The 17467-nt window shown below is 45.3% G+C and overlaps 1 protein-coding gene across 7 annotated transcripts in view; it reads left to right on the forward strand.

The window, feature by feature from the left end:
• Positions 1-17467, forward strand: part of LOC125624525 (tyrosine-protein phosphatase non-receptor type 11) — an 83541-nt gene that overhangs the window by 36112 nt on the left and 29962 nt on the right. For 4 of the 7 annotated variants that reach the window (XM_048825312.2, XM_075121104.1, XM_048825313.2 and 1 more), the window contains exon 2: positions 17018-17140. In XM_048825312.2, the coding sequence (XP_048681269.2) occupies positions 17018-17140 (123 nt within the window). Of the gene's footprint in view, positions 1-3242; positions 3456-4481; positions 5198-17017; positions 17141-17467 lie in introns of those variants that run through there. The other 3 variants (XM_048825309.2, XM_075121103.1, XM_075121102.1) reach the window with 2 other exon arrangements.

A 17467-nucleotide genomic window follows, 5' to 3' on the forward strand; every position in this document is an offset into this window, starting at 1 on the left:
TTTTGACTTTTAGGGCATTTGCTTTATGCATGTGGCGTTTAGCTGGGGTCCAGACGGCTTGGCTCTACTGAGCAAATGATTTAGGGAGAGGACTGAAGTTTGGGATTTAGTGGTAGGAGCCCATGAAGACCTAAGACTTAAGCTATTAGTCCTCCTTAATCTCAAGGTAAAAGCAGATGTCAAATGAAACCACTCCGCCTTATGTTGTATCTTACAAGTGACATTTATGGACACGTCGGTTTCTGAAAATCTGTCTCTGAAACCATTGCCTGTCACAGTATTCTGGCTTCACCAGCCAGGAACATGTGGGTGGTGAACAATGGCTTTTGAAACAGGTCCTTTATGAACATCCCTACGGAGAAACAGCCTCTCTGTTGTGTTAACTGTATCGTAGCCTGTCCACCACTGTGCAGTGCAATGCAGCTTTTATTTTGTCTTCCATACTGTCTTTTCCATTCAAGCTAGATCCCTAGCAATTTGCAGAATTACATAATAAGCAGAGATGGATAGTAAGAGTCGGAGGGACCTGATTCCTCATTGTCCCGCACCTTGTGTGGTCATGTGGATGGCTGCAAAGAGGGCGTAGAAGGTAGCATTTCACACCCACGCTGGGCAAGACGCAGGGTGAAGCAGAATGGGACCCACGGTCATATCAGATGACCTGGAGAGCTGTGGCCTAATCTAAAGCCCATTGGAGGACGGTGGCAAGACCTTCACTGGGCTTTGCCCTAAGGGCTTGATCCAGAGCTCAGTGGAGCCAGTTTCAGATGGCAAGGTCTAGAGTGGAGAAGGCTCCAGCAGTAGGAGGCTCGGCCAGAGGCTGGAGCTAGAAGAGTAGAAGGGTTGAGTTCAGTAGGCAAGTTTCCAAGACTGAATTCAGCAAAGCACATTGGTGGGTGGAAAATTCTTGCTTTTAAGACCATTCAGACTTGGACATTTTTGTAGCCTCCCTTTAAGGGCAGTGGACATGCACGTTCGTACATACAGAAGAAGAGAGGCTGTAGGATGCTACTGATTGTTGCTGCCATGTGTCTAGCCGGAACCACATAGGTAAAGATGGTCTAGCATTATCTGGCTCAGGAAAGCAGAAGCTCCTGGATTCCTTTGCATTTGGGATGCCCTGTGTACACCTACTAATGGCTTGCGGCTTAAGTAACCCAGGGACTGCAATAGGTAATTGATTTCTGTATCGCAACCCTGAGGGTGTTACGAGGCCAGAGAACAATAACCGCGTGACTTCACCCACTCCAATGTTAGCAGTTGCTCAGACTGGAACTGCTGGGTCTCCCCTACTGCCTGCTTCCCCCTGAAGCCCGACTGATAGTGAAATAAACTTGCTCTCCATTACTGTGTCAAGCCACGATGGCGGCATGTGAATGTTTCTTGTAAAAACCGGTGGTGACCTTCCAAGAGAATCAGAAAGCCAAGAATGATTATATAGTGGATAACATGAGATTAGGAGCCAGGACTCCTGGGTTCTGCTTTTCTAGCTCTCCCCCTGACTTGCTGTGTGACTGAGTAAGCCTCTTACTTACATTGTCACTAAAGTTGGTGTGGGGTAAACTGATTTCAGTGTCCATGCAGAGGTTTGCCCTGATGTAACTAAAGCAACATAATCAATTTTAATTGAACTCGGTGCAAGTTTTCTGTTTAGATAAGACCTAAGCACTTGATTATTTTCAGAAGTGCTGGGCACGTACAACTTAATTTTGAAGCCAATAGGCTGTGAGAGTTCAGAACCTCTGAAAAGCAACCCTTTAACCACCCGTGCCTCAGTTTCCCCACTGTAAAGTGAAGTGGTGAGCTTGACTCTGCTATGGTTTGTAAAGCACTTTGAGGCCCTCTGTGGAAGGGGCTAGAGAAATGAGAAGTATCTCTAGAGTAGGGAGCTGAGTTCCGTAACTGCCATGTAATGCAAAGGGCGGTGTTTTTCAAACGTGCCCAAGTGACTTAAGAGAGCAAGTTGTATTAGCTTTCCATAACACTTCTGTGCTCCAATTAAGTAGGAGGTGTGTGAAAAATCTGCCCAAATCTATGCAAGCTGTTTACTATGAACCAAATTTGATTCTCAAGACTTCTCCACCCTGGTGATGTTTGCACTAGTATAACTGCACCCGTGCAAAGCCCTAGTGTAGATGTGTTGCACTACTGTGGGTTTTGGGGTTTTTTTTTTTTTTAAAAGGGGGCACCTGGAGTGGCTTATCCTGGATTCAAACTGGGATAAGCTGCAGCAGTGCAGCTCCATGGTGGAAAAACCTCCCCACCAAACAGACAAGGCTCCAGTTGTGGTTGGTCAGTCCAGAGGAACTCCACTGGCTTGGGGATCAACCTCCCCTTTCAGTTGTTTGCTGTCTCGTCTTGGCTTCCCTAAATGAGTGGGTTGGGCTCTTTATACAGCAAGTTGCCCTCACTTCAGTTTTTCCTGTTTCATGTACTTTTGGCTGTATCTCTGGGAAGGAGGAGGGTGGTGGTTTATTTTATTTATTTATTTTTTTCAGCTGATGTGCAGCTTGTTTTGAGAGCCTTTTTGAAAGGCTCTGGCAGTTTTCACAGCCAAACCCTCCCGCTTCCCACCCCACGCTAAGCCAAACTAGGGGTTTGAGGAGCACGCCCTACGCTTCTCTGCTCCCCGGTTCACCCCTTCAATAATAAGGGGCCTAAGGGAGTTAGGCACCCTACTAGACTTTGATCAGGCACATGTAAAATACATGAAATGATCAATAGGAAACATTAGAGCATCTGACTTTAAAAAAAAAAAAAAAAAAAAGAGGGAAGAACCCACCAAGGGACTAATCTAAGACTGGCAGCTAGGTTTGTGAAACATGATACTGAGCTATCAGGGTGACGAGTGCATTAGAAGCAGAGAACCAATTGATGGGTGAGCTCATCTTTTCACTAAGAGAAGGATGCAATTCACTTCTAGAAAAAAGGGGGAGGGAGTATGGCCTGATGGATAGAGGCACTGGACTACTGGGTCTTAAGAGACTTGGGTACTATTCCCAGCTCTGCCACTGGCCTGTTGGGTGACCTTGGGCAAGTTGCTTCACCCCTCTGTGCCTCAGTTTCCCCATTAATCCTCATTTTACGAGTGGTCTGCTCAGGCTTGATTTTTTTTATTTATTTATTTATTTATTTATTTTGAAAGCCCTGACCCGGACCCAAGCCTGAGACGGTTATATCGTTTTTTGAGCCTGACCCCTCCCCGCTGACCCTGAGTCACTGTCGTCTCTCTACCCACCCAGGGTTGGCGTGGCTGCATGCTCCGCTCCTGCATCCCCGCCCCATGCAGTGTTCTGCGGGGTGAGAGAGGCTGCCATCCCTCGGCAGATATGTTCATTCAGGACCACGCGCAGCAAGATGGTGGCAGCTCACAGGAGTGGGACACGTAGCCATGCCCGCTGGCCTGAGGAGGAAAGCCAGCCCAGCCTGGACGCGACACTTGGAGTCGAGTTGAGGTTGGTTTGCAGGGCTCTAATGAGGATCAAGATACTGACCACCTTTTGAGAGGCATGTTGAGATGTACTGATGAAAAGCGCTATAGAAAAGCCGGGTATTTATTTATTTAAATGTCTAGTGTTGGCGTGAACGCAATCGCTGCTGTTAAAGGACCAAAAGGCAAATAGGACTCCTGCTTTTTCAAGGCTATTTGATGCTCATTATGACTAAATCACGTTACTCCTGTTTTAACCTCCTTTATCCCATTCTGTTGGACGCCACCCTTGCTAAGCCACGCATTGTGGACTGGCAGCGGGGAAGGGTTTAACGCAGCCCTTTTCTTGACCATATATAGATGGGGAGGGAGGAGAAGGTTCAGTGTGAAGCATTTTGCCTGGGAGTGACTCATCATGTAACTGAGCAGTGTTTCTCTGGGGAAGTCCCTTTGAGTGTACACTCTAACCAGCTACTTCAAAACTACATGGAAAATATCTGTACAGTTCTTGTCACCGGGCTGATGGAAAGTCTGCCGCTGGTTACGGGGTGCAGCTAGCAGTTGGAAATATGTGCACACCTGGGCATCTGAAGCAGCCCCCTAATGCACCACCGTAGACTGGCTTCTACAGATATCTGATTAGAGCTGTGGTCCAGGTTAGACCAGTATCCCATCTCCAGCCATGGCTAGTCCTTTCAGCATCAGAGGAAGGTGGAAGGAACCCTGTAGTAAGCAGTTTTAGGATAACTTGTCCCCAGGGAAATTTCCATCCTGACCCAGTTCCTGAGAGAGTGACTTCTGCCCTGAAGCATGAGCGTTTATATCCCTTCTAAAATTCCCTTTTAGCTTTTGCTTTTTTATTCTTACTGATGTGTTTTTAAATACTCCTTTTTTTAATCCAACCCTTTTTTTGCATCCTGCTAAGCTCTTGGCCTCAGTTACCTCTTGTGGCAATGAGTTCCACAGGGTGACTGTGTGTTGTCTGAAAGATTTTGGCGGATTATTAGCATGAGTGCAGTTATAGAGGTTTAGCTGTGTATAAATAAAAGGCCCAGTGCAGGGTGCTAGTCCTTATAAGAGTCTTCGCCTCTAGGAAATGTCCTGCTGTGGCATATGCGCCTTCAATCCTGTTAACAAAGTAGGCTGGAAAGGGAAATTGACTCAAAGATGGTCTTGGGGTAAAACCACAGCATGAGGAGATCTGGGTTCTGTCCCTGGCTTTGCCACAGGCTTGTTGTTTGATCTTCAGCAAGTCACTTTGCTTTTCTGTGCCTCTGCCCATCTATCTTCAAAATTGGTGGGTAGGGGAGGAATAATGCTTTCCTGCCTCTCAGGTGGGCTGCGAGATGAAATTGATTAGATTGTAGAGCGCTTTGACATCTGGGACTGAAGATCTGTAGAACAACAAAGTGTTAAGGTTGGGTTGAGACTGTGAATTGTAAAAAACTTAAAAAAAAATAGTTTTTGCCCTTTCCTGCTTTCTTGGGAGTTAGTGACTGTCCCAAAGATGTCTAAAACAATTGACCATGGGTTGTGGTGGTGGTTGTGGTGTGCGCATATTTAACTCTGCATTTATCAGCCCCTCGCTGCTGTCTGCTGGAGCAAGATTCAGAGGACCTTGGTAGTGATGTCGCACAGAACTATAATCAGTGCTGCGAATTCTCCTCCCACCGTTGATCTAGTACCAATGGGAGCACTAGCATGGACTTACGACTGGAGTTCTTCCTTGTTTGTCATCAAGACCAGCTCTGAGCCAAAGGTAGAAAGGTGAGACAGTTTAAAAACTCGAGTGCCCCCTCTATACTAGTAACTAGAGGGCAGGGGGATTATGGGGAGGCTGCAAGCCACACCTTGCTCTTTCAAAATCATCTTGTAAAATTTTTTTCTTGTGGGTTGACTAAGGCCATGTCTACAGTCCACGGTTTTGTCAACAATAGTCAGCTGCTTCTGGGGTCCTCGAGCCTTGGTGCACCTCACTCCTGCCTATTCTCTGCCTGTGGCACATAATAGTCTAGTCTCCGGGGGGCTGTAATATTCTGGTTTTTGGATTTAGTGTGTGGGTGCTGAGGGGGTGTCGGTGGCCTGTGATACGCAGAAGGTTGGACGGGCTGCTCTGGTGGGCCCTCTGCATCTTGATGTCTAGGACTAGGGTTGGCAGAATTCAATCTTTTTAAATAACTTTGGAAAATATTGATGTTTTTAAGCATTTTTTTCTGACTTTTCACTATTTTAAACTTCCACAGTTGCAGGAAGTGTGTGTGTGCACACATGTTTCAGACTGTGGAGAGGTGGGGGTCAGACCATAATGGCTTAATGACAGAAGTTGAGATTCTAACAGTTAACGGTTTATAACCATTAAAACACAGCAGCAGCATCACGTGTCTAAATGTACAAAGTAAATAACCTTAAATTATATTCTAAGAAGTTCTCAAACAACATTTTGCTTACTCAAAATTTACAGATAGGCAGAGTATCGATGGAACCTTGGTTTGTGTGTGTGGGGTGAAATCAGTTTACCAACGTTTATCAATAAAACTCGAATCCTTCCAAGCATACCTATGACTTTGTTGAAATTAAATGAGTACCTAACTTGCCAGCCTAAACTAATACATTATTCTGCATACATGTATATGGTATCCCTTATGGAAAAGCCCCATAGAATTGATAAGTCTAGAACAAACAGGGTTCTCTAGAAATGACTTTCAAATCCTGTGGAATATAAAGCAGCATTATCCCTGCTATAGAACAGTAGATGCCGGTTTAAAAATTCAATCCAAATGTTCTAAGTTTCCCTTAAGTTCTGTAAGACTTGTTCCCTAAAGGATGCTTTAAGTGATGTGCAGTGGAGTGGTTAGCTGTCTGGATGCTGATGGCTTTGGGAAAATGAAAATATTTACCTGTATGTAAAACTGACTCTCTTTGCTGGATGTGTTTATTTCACACACTCCCTTTAGGCTAGGGTTGGTATAATTATTCTCCTGACAGGGATTTGAATTGAACCAGACTAGAAAGAGCAAAGGAGGCAGACTTGTCTTATCAGGTTTAGGAAATGTTTTATATTCATGCATGCTTTTATGTAGAACCGCTATTACCGTACTATTAAGAGAAACAACTAATCTACATATACGGAAACATCTCAAAGCAAACACAGCATTTACTGTACAGTCAATGCCCCAGCTTTGTTAAAACACTAAGCTTTAATATACTAAAACAATGTGACACCCACACATCACACGCCTCCCTAAATGATACTGAATTAAACTGTTTGCTTATTTCCATCTCCGTATCAACAAATCTTTTTGCAAGAGGTCTTAAACACCAAACTATGACACACGACCTCCATGTGGCTCTGCGTTGTGGACTCACGATGACTTCTGTTTCCCGAACATCTTGCTTATTTGCTCTCCCACACTGATTAGTGTTGCCACCTGACGTGATGGGGATTTTTTTTAATCTCTTGTCTTGCAATATTTGATATTAAAGCCCCAGCTGCTGGAGTCGATTACTTGAGAATCTCGGCTTTCATTGTGTGTGTGGAGGGGGGGGAGTTTCAAGCCCTTGTGATTGTGGGAAGAAAGATAGAAAATGTGACATAAAGACTCAAAACACAGGGAGGAAATAAAAAGAACCCAGCATTTATTGTTTTAAAAACCCTCATGATTATTTATTGGGGCCCAACTCACAAATCTTTGAATGCTTGGGGCTGACAATACTGGAGTTCTCAATGCTTCCACTCCTGCCTTTGGCTTTTAGCTGGTTCCTGAATAATTTCTTGACACTCTGCTCTCCCCTTTCCAACTTGGTGGCTTTTCGGAGATGGGCAGTTGCTGGTAACTTGGGGTCTGCAGGGTATTAATTTTATTTTCTCATTTGGAAAGTACCAGCGATTTTGGGCACTATACTGACCTGGGGGAAATTTGATGGGAAAGACGTGTGTGTGGACGTATGTGGGCATAATAGAATTCCCACTGACTTAAGGAAGGTTGTAGAATATGTGTGCGCTCCAGAGACTCTGCCATCTTAGCAGTGTTGTCTAGCTATGCTGGCATAACCCTGAAATGTAGATGCAGCCTCCGCCGCGGGAAGGGGTTTTTCTGTTGGTGTGGGAACTTCACCTCCCTGAGCAATGGTAGGTAGGTTGACGGAAGCATTCTTCTGTCAATATAGCTGCATCTGTACTGTGGGTTAGGTCAGCATAGCTACCTTGGTTGGGGTGTGGGTTTTTTTTGTTTTTGTGTTTTTTTTTTTTTTTTTTTAACATAGCTCTGTTGACCTAACTTGCATGTAAACGAGACTCTGGTGGTGCAACTTCTCTGCCTAGACAAGGCCTAAAGGCTTTTCTATATGTAGAATTGCCTAACGAGTACTTTGTTCCCAGTGAGCTTAACCCAGTGGGGCCAAGGCATTTTTGTTCTGGAATAAGTGTCCACATGTGGAGTTATTAGGAACAGCTGTCGAGCTTTAAATTCACACTCTACCGTAATCCACATTCACTTTCAGATGTAGAAAAGCCCTGCAAAAGAGTGCCTTCATTGCCCAGTTGAGGTCAACAGGAACTGAGGGTGCTCAGCCCTTTACAGGATGCGCTTAGTTCTTCAAAGGAGCAGGCCCGACAAGACAGCACTTACACTGGGAGACCCAGAGGGACTTATCATCTTAGTGCAAATCACGTCTGGAAGGGTGCACACAAAGTTTGTCCCTCTTAAACTCTGTTCTGAGTGTAAGCCATGTGTAGGCCTTGTGTGAGAGACAAGGCCGTGTGAGGTAAAACCATGTGAAATGAAGTGGGCAGATGCTGTTTTTATGGCTCATTACAATTTGTAACACACTCTCCTACCTGCTAACCCTTCATTCCACACTTCATTTTAAATAGTCTCCTACAGCACGTGTGAATCCCTTATGCTTTATAATCTGTCCCACCTTGTGTTTAGCTTGGACACTTTGGTGACCTTCTCCGGACCTGAGGAACTGCTCTTTGAAGCTCGAAAGCTTGTTGCTTGCACCATAATAAGTTGATCCAATAAAATGTTCCATCACTCACCTTGTTTCTCTCATGGCCTGGGACCCAAACAGCTGCAACAAAACTGCAAACACCACCATTTGTAGGCAAGTTCAAATAGAAGAGTGGGATTTTAAATCCCGTTTTAATGGGAAATGGGCATCTAAACACCCTTGAGCAGCTTTGAAGACTTCAACCTGGATACATACTGTTTTCCAAGTTCACTTTCTTTGCAAAATAGATTTTTAAATAACATTGGTTCTTGGAAACCGTTTAGAGTATCCAGCTATTCCGGCATGGTCTCCAGACATTAACAGGGCTATTTTAAATAAATAAATAAATAAAAAGCTTTGTCAGTTTTTGTTTTTTTGCTTTTAAAGCAGGGTCCAATCCAAACACCCACCCCTCAATTATTTTCGGGTGAAGTTTGTCTTTGGCTCATCCCACAAAGTTCCAGGTCCAATATCCAGATTCACTCAGTTTATAATAATATAGAGATGAAAACTAATTCTTGAGCCTCAGTCTGTTTGTGGATGATGTGGTTTTTGATGATTTAGTTTCAGGAAATTTGAAAATGGTCTGGGAGGTGTTTTTATGGCCGGTGTAATCTTTTAAACTTTTTGAAACAAGGGTTGACCGGTTTTTTCTCCTCCCTCCAGATGAGCGCTTGCTGACTTAAAACATATATTATTGCCACATCACAGCTCAATAAAAGTAAGTTTTTCGGTCTTTTGTTAGCGCCAGAATTCGTATTTTTTTCAGCAAAGACATAATGTATGTTTTTAACTTAGTTATTTTAACTTGAGTCAGCTAACCTGTGAAAACATGGCAACTCTGCTTTTAACTTGTTAGCAGCTTACGTTCAACCCCAAATTTCCCTGTAGGTAGGCTTGGAAGGAGTAGATTTTTACTGGTAAATGTCAGTAAACGTGGATTTCACCACACACAAGCTGACAAAATATTTCCATCTATAATTGAAATTGACAGTTAGGCGTAGTAAAAAATAAAATATAAAAATGCAGTTTGAGAACTTAGTTTGATATAAGGATATTCATTTTGTCAACATCACGTGTCAAAATAGACAACTTTTGTGTTTTAACGGTTATAGAGCATTGATGTCTCAAATTTCAACATCTGCCGTTAGGAATTAACGGTCTGATTTCTGACCTCTTCTCCCCCTCCTCCCCCCTTTTTGTCTGGCCCCTCCATAACTTCCTGAAACTGTGTAATTCGAATTCAGCCAAGCAGCAGCCTATCTATAGGCTTTAACCCTGGGGGCTTAAGTGGGGCACAAACCGTGTGCCGGTTCCTATGCATTGTGGTGAATCTCATGAGCATGAAGTAAAAAACATGATGCTTTTTCCTCAACCCCTTATCAATGACTACCAGCTTTCTGCTTGTGATCCTAGCTGTCATGGGGGTAGATGTTATGATCGGTGCATTGAGGGAGGATTGTGTGTGCAAGGGAGGGCTATGTGCATGCATGGCTGAACCAGCATATGTAGCTGGCAGATTTCCCTTCTGAGCAAGATGTAAATTTCATTTTTGTTGTTGTTGTTTGTTTTTTCCTGGCAGCCTTGGTCTTAGCACTTCTACTTTCCATCACTAGGGCTGCAAGAAATGTTCTGCACTAGGTGTCTTGGAAAGGGGGAAAACTATTCTTTGCAACACCTGGGGGTTTCTGTGACCGCGGAGCAGTGGAGTTCACAATTGTGACCGTAGCAGTCAGCGTTGGGCATTATGGGGCAGCTGCTGGAGGACTGATAGGGTCGAGAGGGAGAACGCAGTATCTGCATTTATGCCGGGTCAACCTCAGTGCATTGACCAGGCTGGACGCCGCTCAGGCAGGTGGGCTTACTATGTTGGCATAATGGAGAACTTGTGTCAGTGGGAGTCGCATTTTAAGTGTAAACACGTGCACCAACTAGATGAACACAAGGCGGCTTATGTCAACCTAACTTTGTAGTATAGACCTGGCCTCAGGGTCTTCAATTGGTGCCACTGTAGCATTTCTAGTGTAGATGAGGCTAAGCCCCGGTTTGAAGCAATAGAACTAACTGGGGTTTATCCTCATTTATGAGGAGGGTAAATCTTGAGGTTTGTACCAATTTAAGGCTTGCTCCTACCTGTAACTGGGGTGAGCCCCAACTAGTTCAGTTTTGCAAGCTCCAGTTTGCCCTTGTCTAGACTCAGGGGCAGACCGTGTGCAGCTACATAGGTTGCCGTCCACGGCTAGCTGAATTGGGGCTAGTCCCAAGTGCGAAGAAGGCCTCAGGAAAAAGGCTAGTGTAGACGCAGCCGAGGGAGGAGGAAGAGCTAGTAAGATCCTGACATCACAAGAGCAGTTGACTCAGCTGTGTTGCCTCAAGGGAAAGTGTTGCATATGTCATGTGGGTTGTCTGGGTTGTCTCATGTTCACCAGGTGGTTAGTCATTCCAGGTTTTCACAGAGGGCTTTCTGGCATTTTTGTGGTTGTCGAACCTCTTTCTCCTTTTGACTGAGGGCTGGAGCATTAGTCAGCCTGGCTTTACATTTAAACAGAGAGCATCTTTCGCTGCATTAGCTCTGCCTTGCTGTCAATTCCTGTCCAAACTGAATCAGGCTTTCATAGCCCTCTTCCCTCCAGAGGGGCCTGAGTAACTTCCTTCTGTGAGTCTGGCTCTTGTGCTGTGTTTAACTTGTCTCATTTCCTGTCTTGTTTTACAAATTTCCTGGGGCAGTTTCTATTGTTGATCTTTGGGTTCCTGAAAAGTGCTTGGGTTTTTTTTCTTAATTTTTATTTTTATTTTAATTTATATTTTTGGTTTGAGTGAACCATGGAGGAAATCTTCCATTTCTTTGTAGAAAAGCAGGCTTGCCTGGAGTAGATTTCAGCTCCAAATACAAAAACGATGATAGTTAGATCTCTCTGTCTTCATTTAAAGTAAGTCTCTCTTAAGGCTGACCCAGTTCCAGAAGAGTGAAAACAATTTATTACATCGCATGTTTTATTTTACAGTGGGACACTTATGCAATTCATGTCCATTAAAGAAATGGACCTACTTTGAGAATGTTATGCTAGTCATACTTCTATCTTGTGCATTCCTTCCCAAAGGATCGCAAATCTGTGTGTGTGCGTGTTTCTTTTCCCAAAAATAACTTCTCGTGTTGTCAGATTAAGCTGGGGATCTCCCTAGAAGCATCTTTCTTTCAAGACTTCTTTCAAATTCTTCTTGGGCCAACCTTGAACCCGAAAATTAAAAACAAGCACCCCCCCCCCCCAAAAAAAAAAAAAAAGTGGATAGCTGGGAATTAAGTCACCTGCATTTGTTTCAGCCCTGTCAAAGGTTTGGTTTGGAATGTGTATTTGAACTGAGCCCTCAGTTTTTGCACAGCTATTCATACATGCTCAGAGAGTCCTTCACAAAGATTTTGCATTCAGGAAAGGGAACTACCGAGTGGGGATACCCTTGTAGTAACCATCTGTACTTGAAACAGTTGCTTTCGTGCTGTGAGTCTCCAGTTGCCGCGTTTCTGGGCCAGAGACCTATCCCAAGGCAGTTCTCGGCAAGTCGTTCCCTTCTACATATAGCCTTCAGAAGGAGACGTGCGGGGGAGGCTTTGTTTTTTCTCTTAGCACCCAGTGAGGGTCTGTAAACCTAGTAATGTTTGGAAGAGATTCTTCCACTACTGAACTCGGAAGTTGGCCTTTCCTGCATCTGTTTATGAGGACCACCTAGGTTTTCATGCTTCGTGCTCACTAAACACGGCGGGGTGTGTGCATGGATGTTTGTATTGACTTCTTTCCAAGCAGTAGGAGTGACTAGGGAAGCATCTTGGCTTTTAGGCTCTGCTTAACTTTTGAGAGACGTCACCCAAGTTGACAAGCCCAAAACCTGACCCCCTGAAGTGCCGCCTCGTCCCCTGTTCCTGACTGCCTTGTTCAAATTTTGGGTGAGCAAGGGTCAGGGTGCTGCATGGGAAGGCCCACATTTCTTTGCCATAGTGCACTGAGAATCAGTAGTCAAAGAAACAGATGCTAATGAGCATTGCATTGGGCCCAGGGAAGCTAAGGAGATACAGGGTGGAGGAAGAGACTGGAAAACTAGAGGAGACTGGGCATCTCTCTGCCCCTGAGCCACCATCCTGTCATTCCCCCATGACCATGAGACCCCTTCCCAGCTCCCCCTCCACTCCCAGCACCTGAACATTCCCAAGTGCAGCACCTCTGTTCCTCCTGCCATTAGTGGCCACCTTAATGCAGCTGCCCTGGTTTGTGACATCAAAAATATGGCTGTAGCCAAGAGACTGCTAGCATTTCAATATTAATCGTGGGATGGAAACCTTTGTAGGCATATGTGTGGTCATGAAACATGAGAAGCTGGCAGTGTGACCACACATCAGGGAATGCGGAGGTCAGCATTGGGATACGCATGTGAAGTTCTGATCTCCTGGATACCAGGATGGTCTCAGAACACATTGAGGTACCTGGGTGTCTGCCCTGGTAGGGATTGTTTAATGCATATAAAGACATGTAGCCCAGAGTTTCCTGTGATGCATTTAGCTAGACAGAAGAAAAATCATGCCCAACCCTCACAGCCCATCTTTGTCATTAAGCACTCAGCTAAAACATTATCCATGACATTTCGCAACTTTGCCTGGTCCCCGAGCTCCATTAAACTCCATTAGAGCCATTTGCTGTTCCGGCTGTAGCAGCTTTATAGAATATTAAGTATTTGGCTTCTGCACAAGGGGAGTCGCTGCTTGCGGTCTCAGAAGTATGAGGTTCTAAAACTGTTCAGATTCTGCCCTCCACGTCCTGTTTTCAAATTGCGTTTTTGGACCAGTTACGATATAACTCCCCCCCCCCCCCCCCTTTCCAAAAGAGCGTTTCAGTCTGGGGTGGGGGGAAATAGCCCTAAGCGTAGAGCAAATGCTACATTTATTTTAATTTTCTCTTGTTTGTGTATGAGAGTCTCTTGCACACAAACACGGGGCAAGACATTTCTCTGTCCTTCACTTTTCCCATCTGTGAAGTGGAGGAGATGATGATGATGATGATGATGATAATGATGATTTCTTGCCAGACAGGAGGTTTGTGAGGTTTATCTGGCTTCATTTATATGTAGGGCGCTAACTGATTAAATGTGCCCAGGTTTGCTTCTCTTGTGAAGGCCCCAGTTTCACTTTAAATGGTTGGTTTGAGAATGAGGGTCTTGCGTTTTGGAGTCACTCTCTTTAGAGTAGTAATGCAAATCTCTCCGCCCAAGTGAGGTCTCTTCCAAGATTGTCCGTGGCCCTTGGAAGGGGAGTCTGAGCGCCATGCAGGAGAATTTTAGAGTTATAAACACCTTGGGAACGGAGATTGTTTGTAACTCTGGAACGTTTTTAACTCTGAACAAACCCTTCTGGTTCTCTGAAAAGTTTACGACTGAACATTGACTTAATACAGCTGTGAAACGTTACTATGCAGAAGAAAAATGCTGCTTTTAACTAGCTTAATTTAAACAAAACAAGCACAGAAACCATTTCCTTAACTTGTCAAATCTTTTTTTTTAACTTTTCCTTTATTTTTTTTGCTAGTTTACGTTTAACACAGTACTGTGCTGTGTATAGTATTTGCTTTATTGTCTCTGCTGCCTGATTGTGTACTTCTGGCTCCAAATGAGGTGTGTGATTGACTGCTCAGTTCCTAACTCTGTATTTGCTCTTGTTGTCTATTGCGACAGCAACCCCTTAAAGAATGCCACTTCACATTACTATGCAGTTAGCTGTTATTTAAGATGAATGCAAGGAATACTACAGCAGATCACCTGCTTAAAGGTGTATTAGCGCTTGCTAACGAAGACCTTTTAACTAACGTACTAATACTCTAGGTCAAGATATTAAAAAGCGACTAATGATTTTGGTGCTTCAGTTTTTAGATGTGCAACTTGAGATGCTTTTAAAGGGGCCTCATTTTTCAAAAAGCAGGTTCAGTGCGTTCAGAAAATCAAGCCCCACTTAAGGAGTGTCAAACCGAGCACCCAAAAACGGTCACTTCCGGAAAAATCTTTGCCCTAGCGTAGACAAGGCTTTAACTTGTGCTGGGCTGGGGGAAGCACCAGTGTCTTGTAGCTCCATCAAGGGATTTTGGTACTGACTGATACCATGAATTGAGGTCAGTAGATGACTTGACACTCTGATCCTGAGATGAAATTAAAATTAATCTAAATGATGACAAAACGTTGTCACCTATGCATAAGTAGTCTCCTTTTTACCAACCCTATGATCTACATACACTAACAGCCGTGGTACTACAGAATAGCACTCAAAGCAGCTTCCCTGATCTTGCTGTGTTCTCGGCTTCCTTTATAATATGATGCTGAGGATTCGGCTAGTTTCTCCGTGCTTTTAAAGTTGTTTTTGTTTTTGTTTTTTTTTTAAAGCAATGCTCGTGGGATGGCTGTCATCTTGGCAATGCTCGTGGGATGGCTGTCATCTTGGCCAACACTCCCGGGGTTGAACCAGGGAACTCCAGAGCTGAAATTATGAGTCGCTATAGCTTGAGCTAAAAATCAAGACTCCCAAGTGGCTGCTTTAACAAACCGGTATCCTCTGGGGGTTGTGCCTCGCGGGGGACACTTGCCAATGGGTTACACTCACACTTTTTAAAAGGGGTGTTTAAAATTAGGCCCTCGGTGGCTCCCTAGCACAGGCGATGGCAGGACAAGCTTCACCCATAATGTCCTGCCAATGTGTCTCAACCCTGGCCTGGAGGAACCACCTCGTGGTGTAACAGTAGCTCTGTCTCCTTGGCCTGTTCAGTCCCTGACAGCAGCTGTAATGCGAATTGTGCCTCTTGAGTTACACCTGTACCTAGAGAGTATCAGACTGTTATTGTGGCCTGGAAAATTGGGTTCACTGTCCCCGCTGCAGCTCTGACAAAACTTGTGGCCAGCCCAGGCCTAAATGTGACTTGTGTCCACCCACCACGTGGTTAATGCTGTTAATAAACACAGGGCCTAGACTAGGCTCACAGGTAGGGTTGCTGAATCTGGGGTGCAAACAACTGGGACCTCCGAGCCATTTCATCTGGGACAGCTCTCTCAAAACAGGGATCAGTGGGGGCAACCCTACTCGTTGGCCTAGTTAGCACTAGCCTTTTTTCCTTTAAAAATCCCCTCCTTTCATGAGGGCTCTGTGCAGCCTTAGTAAATCACAGGAGAGTCCCCCTCTCCTCCTGCCCTGATCAGGCAGCAGACCCAGATGGGGAGGGTCCTACCCTCTCTCAAACCGCTACCACTTCGGCAGCAGAATCAGAGTAGAAAACTCTGAAGGTGCGATCCTGGGCTTCAGACTTAAGACCCATGGCTATGAGGTAGCATTAGAGCTTTTGGTCTCTTTGTGCTATTTTGGTTTGGGTTTTTTTTGCCTTTTTTTTTTTTTTTTTTTCTGTCTTAAAAGACACCCACACAAACCCTTAAATAAATACCACAAACGGGCCTGTGTCATATGTTGGGCCAAACTGACTGAAGGCAATAGTCTTTTTGGCCTGCTTGTTAATTGCTTTCATAGGGCCCCCATGAGTTAGGACTAAACCTAGAACCGTTTACAGCAGCTTGTGCTGATGGAAAAGAGAAAAATCCCTCTTGTTGCTGGGGGAGTGGCATAGGAGTGTGGTTTAATTTTTCATTTGCTATTGGTGTAAGTGTATAGAGAAGGGGTGGCCAACCTGCCCTTGAGAAGGAGCCAGAATTTACCAATGTACGTTGCCAAAGAGCCACAGGAATATGTCAGCAGCCTCCCGTCCACTGGCAGCCCTGCCATTCAGCGCCTTCCCCCTCCCTCCCTCCCGATTAGCTGTTTCATGGCATGCAGGAGGCTCTGGGGGGGAGGAGCGAGGGCACGGCAGGCTCAGGGGCGGGGGTGGAGTGGGGGCAGAGCCGGGGGTTGAGCAGTGAGCACCCCCCGGCACATTGGAAAGTTGGAGCCTGTAGCTCCAGCCCCGGAGTCGGTGCCTGTACAAGGAGCTGCATATTCACTTCTGAAGAGCCACATGTGGCTCTGGAACCACAGGTTGGCCCACCCTGGGGCAGAGCGTGTGTGTGTGTGATTGCCCCCCCCCCCACATACCCAATCTTCAGAACCCTACTACCTTCTTCTAAGCACTTGGGTTCATTTCCTTCAGCTTCCTGCTGGTTATTGACGGTAGAGATGCTTTTTTAGGTCTTTCTAACTTCCAAATAACACCGTCCGTCCCCCCACTAACCCATATATTTCCAGTCTTCTGTGTCTGCGCCCATAGGGACAGGAGAGGGATGGGAACTGCCGTGCTGAGATCCCACCCAAACTAATTGAGGGGAGAAGAGTTCGGGCAGAGCTGTTGAAATGCAAATGTCTGCAAAGGACTGTTCTTGGGCCCTAGGACGGTGGCGGGGAAGCTTGTATATGTGAGAATTGTAACCGAGTGGGATGGAAAGACCCACTGCTTTCAAGTGGGTCCCAAGTTCTCCCACCTGGCCGAGTCAGTGAACAGAAGCCAATATGAACACCCCAGTGGAGGAGATGTTGATGACTGGATGGTACCTAATGTATATTTGTTTTCACACCCCACGTTTTTGTTGTAGGTGGTTTCACCCCAACATCAATGGAATAGAAGCAGAGAAGTTGCTCCTGACAAGAGGCGTCCATGGGAGTTTTCTGGCCCGGCCTAGTAAAAGCAATCCAGGAGACTTCACTCTCTCCGTCAGGTATGAAAATGGGGGCAGGGGATGGTTGCACCGGGGCAACTATAGGCACTGGCCTAATTTTGAGGCATGCACTCTTGCAGACACTTGATTAAGTGGGCAAATCCCTGATGAATGCTTATGCAAATGGGCGAGGGAGAGGGCGAGGGGCATCTGCCTGCTGCATACAGGTATCTGTACATGGGCCTGATCCCAATCTTGTTCAAGCCAATGGGAGTCTTTCCACCGACTTCCACAAGCTTTGGATCATAGGCCCTGTGTGCGCACAACCCCCAACTTGTTGATCCCTGTTGAGCGTACATAATAGAGCACCGGCAGGGTTCTGTGTTC

Source organism: Caretta caretta, chromosome 18 (assembly GCF_965140235.1).
Source record: "Caretta caretta isolate rCarCar2 chromosome 18, rCarCar1.hap1, whole genome shotgun sequence".
In the NCBI taxonomy this organism is placed as follows: Eukaryota; Metazoa; Chordata; order Testudines; family Cheloniidae; genus Caretta; species Caretta caretta.